Raw genomic sequence first — 6,224 nt, forward strand, 5'->3', positions numbered from 1 at the left:
GCATATTAGTGCCACGGTTTTGTGAAGTGTTACCGCTAATGCTTAAATGCTATTTCAGGCTCTCTGCTTGAAAAAACGGCATGCTACTTGTTGTTTCATTGTAATTGTTTGTGAAATTTACTAGCGATATCTAAAATGTTGATTCACATAAATCCTAAAACAATTGTTTTTCAGTGTACTGTAGGTTTAGGGGATAGGAAATGTAATTAGCTTAGAATAAATGCAATAGAGATGTGAATGGAAAGTTCCCACCATGCTTACATATTTATTTTCAGACTGTACCTCATCTACATCACATAGATGTATCTGTTTGATCTTCTAGTCCATCTCATGATGGCCATACTCTGATAAACATCACACACATCGCAACAGCCTTCATGTACCAAACACACAATGGTATACTGGCAAATGAATGCATTTGTGTTTAGATTTACTGGTGGATGTGAATGATAATGAGTCTCTAAAGATCTATTTTATGGGGTGTGACCTCATCCTTGCTGCGTGGATAAGTGAGAGGGAGCTTTTTCTGTAGATATAAAGACTGTGAATGTACAGACCATCTATCTCGACCAAACAGCCCAGCACAGCTTTACCCTGCACTATCAAATGCTGTTTGAGAGCGTGCGGGCAATGCGTTCAGGGGATATGGCTCATTATTCCTGTATGACTCAGGTCTACGGTCTGTTATTGCTGTATTTTCTTATTAAAAAAAAACTCCTGAACCAACATGGGTGACCTTCATCATAATACAGAGTGATGGGAGGGCAAAGTTGACAAATTTCCTGGATGCCATTATTCAATATACCACTGCAGTCAGAGGTGCGTTATTGTGATATTTGATGAAATAATGACCTTCACATCATAAAACTCCTTCAGTAGTACTTTTTTCTAGAAATGAGCTAAAGCTGCACATTGTGTCAAAACACATCATTCTCTCTCATCAGGTACATCCAGAATTTGAACTTTTGATCATTATATGCCCTCCTTCTGCTTCATCATGTCCTGAAATGAGCCATGCAGCCTGAAGCCTGTTTTTCATCTTCATGATCATAAAACTCCTCAAACTCTGACATCAAAATTAAAGAGGAAACTGACACCAAAGTTCTGTCACTCAAAAATACAAAAACCTAAAGCTTTGTTTAATCTTCTATAATGAACAGTTTTATTTTGGGAGTCTATGCTAATGTCCATGGACTTCAGCTTTGTCCTCAGGGGACCCATATATTCGTTCCCATGGGAACAACAACCTTTATTTATTTGTGTTCTTTTTAAATAAATAGCCTTTCATATTTATATCAGTCTGTTTCTGGTAAATAAGGCAGTTTATAGACAGCTATTAGTTACAGAGACGGTAGAACGTTGCTCTCTAGTGAAGGATTCATAATCTTTGCATGCATTCATAAACTACAAGGAAGCATCAACAATATGGCACAATATTTTACAAGCTGTCTCATGAGAACAGTTATATACATCGACCAGACACTATGTGTGCATTTAAGAGCTCACTGAAAAACGAACGGTAAGGTACGTTGGGTTCTCAACAGCAGATGAACGATGAATGTTCACAGGATTCAGATATTTTCTGCAGAAACCATATTCCAAGTCATGAATCTGTCAAAGCACATGGGAGGCATGTAACATCAGTAGCATCTTTTAAACTTGGTGAGTTTGTGGAAGGCTTGTTTGAAGTCATCATTGAATGCAGTGTAGATGACTGGATTGATGAGCGAGTTGAGGTACCCCAGCCAGGTGAACACATCAAAGAGTACAGGATGAAACCAGCAGTCTTTACAGACCCCCATCACCAGCGTGAACACGAAGAATGGGAGCCAGCACACTATAAACGCACCCAGGATAATCCCAAGAGTTTTGGTGGCCTTCTTCTCCCGAGCGGCACAAAGACGCTTTCTTTCCAGCACGCTATCAGCCAGCTTCACTTTCACACTGTTTGTGAAAAGAGGAGACCCTCCTCCACCACCTCCTCCTCCTCCCGGATGAAGCTGTCCCTCCTGATTAGAAGTGGAGTTCAGCGAGCAGAGCGAAGAACCCGTCGAGTTCTGGATGAGCTGAGCAGCAGTGAACCGTTTTCCACTGGTCGCCGGTGTTTTGAAGATCCTGGAGCGAGCCGCCACATAGATACGCCCGTAGAGAATCATCAAAAGGACTGTGGGAACATAAAACGCACCGAATGTGGAATAGAGCGTATAGGAGATCTGGTCGGTGTTGACCATGCACTCTGTGAGCTCCTCGTGGGCCTTTGCCTGCCGCCAGAAGAGAGGAGGCAAGGAGATGGAAACCGAGATCACCCACACTACGGCGATCATCAGTGCCGCTCGCCGCATGGTGCGACGCTTCGAGTATTCCAGGGCATCAGTAATGGCCCAGTACCGGTCAAGCGCGATAACGCACAGGTGCAGAATGGAAGCCGTACAGAACGTTATGTCAGATGATAGCCAGATATCACACACAATCTGACCCAGGGTCCAAGTCTTACTGACCGTGTACACAATGCTGATTGGCATGACTAAAATGGACACCAGGAGGTCTGTCGCTGCGAGAGAGCCAATCAAGAAGTTGGCAGGGGTGTGAAGTTTGCGTGTGAGGAAAATGGTGGCGATCACAAAAGCGTTGGACAGAGCGGTGGCCAAAGTGACGATGGCTAGCATGGCAGAGATGGAGATCTGAAGACTGAGGAGTGTAGCTTCATCCCAGGGCTCCAGGGTTGTGGGACTGATTGTGGCATTGACGAGGAAGAACTCATATGAGCTGTTCACCAGATCCATGTTGCATGGTTCACCAGCACTTCATATCATCTATGCATGATTCTTAGCATAAAGGATCAATTAATCCATGAAAACATCTTGGGTAAAGAAGTCATTTAGTTTGTTAGTTGCAGATATTAGTGATTTGCTTTGCCTTTGTGAAGGTCATGGCTGATAAATGTGAGCAGTAATTCATGGCTAAAAATACTGTGACTGTTTCTAATGTTTTTTTTAGCAGTATGTTGACATGCACAGAAAGTTAAATGCCACAGAATAAACAAAGAAGCAGTTTTAACCTTTGCGTTTGAATTTGAGTTATAAAAATATTCCTTAAGCCCTTAAATCACTGCTTATTATTTTCTTTATTGTCTCTTATTCTATCATGAGAACTGAAGATCCTTCTATTTCGGCTCTTATGAACTGCTGGAAGACCTTTTAATTTATTCTCCTGTAGGTCTGCAAAGACTTTGCTGTTTCAAACTAATGGGACAGAATATTCCTTTATTTCCTGTAGATCGACTGATGGCTGTAAATGGTTTAAAGAAAGCTTATTTTGCAGTTTCCCAGAACACCCCAGGCAAGTTCTTGTTTTGAGTATTGTCCTCAAGAAGGTGTTAGTCCAGATGAAAGGATTCAATCCAAATGAAGATCTGGAAGAGAGAAAAAAAAGAGAATGAAGAATGGGAAAATCAGAGTAAACTTTATGATTTGGTCATTACATAACCGATTATTGGCACCAATATTAATCCTTTTCATGGTTATCTGTTTCATCATTTTCAAATCTGGTTACCCGATAAAATAATAATAATAAAAAAAAACATTTAAACAAAGTTTTTTTCAGAGCCCTTATTATTCTTAATTTTGACATTAATTTTCAATTTTACACTAGACAGATATATCGGTTGTCGGCCTAATTGATCTGTAATTATCGGTATCGGCCTCAGACCTGAAAAACACAAATCGTTCGACCTCTAGTCTTTACATACACAACAGTTAATCTTTAAGAAATATAATAAGAAGTTGTGACTGATCAAAATTGCCGGAAAACATAATACAGAATGACTCTTGAATGCCAAAATTTTCTCGCAAAGGTGTCTCTAACATTGAATTTATTGTTGTATAACGTATAATTAAACTAACTGTAAAAATTTATAATATGTTTAAATTATATTTACAAATAAAATACATAATATTTAAAAATAATTTCAAAATAAAACATATAAAATCATACATTTCTAAATAAATAATACATATAAAATTATACATGTATAATTAGAAAATGACCAAAATGGGAAAGAAGAAATAAATAAAAGGCAGTGTTGAATGGTTGTGAATCAGAAGCTCAATGTACGATTTACTGTTAGTTTGTACAGTATTTATTCATTTAAATTAGTGCAGAATAGTTAGCTAATAGCTAGCAGCTGTAAATAGCTTTTTCAGTTTCCAGAGCTCTTAATCTACCTACACACTATTTTCTGAATTACATGAGAGAGCACAAATCAATTCACCATAATGACACCCATTGTGCATGCACAAATAAAGATACTTGCTCACAAATCTGATTCATTATTTTCTGATATCTTTTTAAATTTATGTAGTAAGTTTTGCCTCCATTAACATATTTCTTAACTCTTGGCTCTGCTTTTCAGACTCAAGCTTTGATTGATGAGTATCTAGAGTATTATAGAGCCTCGAGGGGAAACCTGTCACCATGGAGCTTCCAGAGTTCCTGTGTCTGACTAACAATGTGCCATGATACCTGCAAGCATTCTGGTTCTGGCCTGGTGGAAAAAGAAACCAAACCGTGGAGCTCACTCTCCTGCCATCAGTTCACACACGTCAGTCTTATCACCTGCCAGCATCTTTAGTAAAACATTAGCAGTTTCCGGTGTGCTGCAGAGCACACTCACATTTCCTTTTCTTCATAGTTAGATACACATTTGTAGGGATATACATATCTGAATATTTATAGAAAAGTCTATCATGACATGTCTCCGTACATGTCAAGCTAAAAAAAAACTAAAAAAAAAATAATTGTGGTGCAATTTATATTCTGTTTGATGCTTTTAGGGCCAAGCATTCAGATTTGAAATTGAAATTCTGTAAAGAAAACACGTCCACTGTCCTTCATGTATAAAACATGCCATTTCCGTACTTGTAATTGAAAGCATAAAGGTCATACATCTCAACAGGACCCAACACCTTTTCTATTAAATGGTGTTGGTGTACCTAGTAGCCAGGATGAACATCTCAACAACAAAACTTCAGGTTAATACAATGCACAAAAAAAAGTATCTATCTATCTATCTATCTATATATATATATATATATATATATATATATATATATATATATATATATATATATATATATATATATATATATGCACAAAATGACTCAATAGTATAAATTGTGAAACATTTTCCAGGATTCGGTGATAAAGAGAAAGTTGAATATTTATTTGAAATATAAATCTTTTGTAATATTATAAATGTCTTTAGTGCCACTTTAGGTCAATTGAATGCACCCTTGCTGAATAAAAGTATTCTTTTATTTAAAAAAATCTAACAGATCCCAAGCTTTTAAAACAATACTCTACACTATAATGTAAAACAATATGAAATGCAGTCAGCATGTGAGAACTGGGCAAAGACTTCAAAATTTGAGTTTCAGATGTTAAAAAGGATTTAAAATCTACAAACTAAAGAACAGAATGTAGTTCTGTTGTTGTGGCTTGTATCTCTGTAAAACAGTGTCATCATTAGCATATACTTCATGTGAGGCGGCAGGAAACAACAGCGGATTATCTCCACACCAGCAGATCCAACAGGCTGCACGCTAATGAGGCCAACCGGAGGGTATTACCATGCTCCAAATGTTGGCCCAACGTTTTCTCTACTTTTGTTAGGTTATGTGTAATTGCTGAAAGACAGTCAAAATAACAAAATTAAAAACCCAGGTCAATATATCAAGAGGAAAGGAGACTTTGAGACTGGCAGGTTAACTTAACAAATGCTCAGACAACACAAAAGTGTCTTGCATATTATAGCCAGTACTGACTGAATCCTCGCATACACTCAAATGCACATAACTTTGAAAAGTTTTTGCTCTTTCTATATGGCTTTGGATCTTTGTTAATAAGGTTCCTCTTCAGGAACTCGAGCTGCGTCAAAAGCGCTTTGGGGAAACGCCTTTGGCAAGATCAACTCTGAATATCGTGTGAAATCAGTCCAATGGAAGAGCGTGACGTCACAGGCGGGGTGACGTAGCGACCAGGAAGCTATAAAGGCACGTGCCACGCAGCTGGCTTCAGCTTCGCGTCTTTCAGCAAGTGCTCTGTGTGTGCATGTTCAAAAGTCTTATTTATTGTTGCCTGTCCCAATAAAGCAACATAATGCCAAAAAGCAAAGCTAAGACTAGACATATGAAGGGCGGATCCAGATCGCGCTATAAATTGTATGT

The 6,224-nt window shown here is 38.2% G+C and overlaps 1 protein-coding gene across 1 annotated transcript; it reads right to left on the bottom strand.

Moving 5' to 3' along the window:
* Positions 1 to 611: 611 nt before the first annotated feature.
* Positions 612 to 3,391, bottom strand: LOC132113245 (5-hydroxytryptamine receptor 1D-like). Its single transcript, XM_059521060.1, has one exon. It carries the CDS (start codon positions 2,781 to 2,783, stop codon positions 1,641 to 1,643), a length of 1,143 nt encoding a protein of 380 aa, XP_059377043.1. The 5' UTR covers positions 2,784 to 3,391; the 3' UTR covers positions 612 to 1,640.
* Positions 3,392 to 6,224: the final 2,833 nt, after the last annotated feature.

The sequence above is a fragment of the Carassius carassius genome, chromosome 32, assembly GCF_963082965.1.
Source record: "Carassius carassius chromosome 32, fCarCar2.1, whole genome shotgun sequence".
NCBI classification, from domain to species: Eukaryota; Metazoa; Chordata; class Actinopteri; order Cypriniformes; family Cyprinidae; genus Carassius; species Carassius carassius.

Coding starts and splice junctions, on each gene's coding strand:
- LOC132113245 (XM_059521060.1), bottom strand. CDS start 2,783: ATGGATCTGGTGAACAGCTCATATGAGTTCTTCCTCGTCAATGCCACA.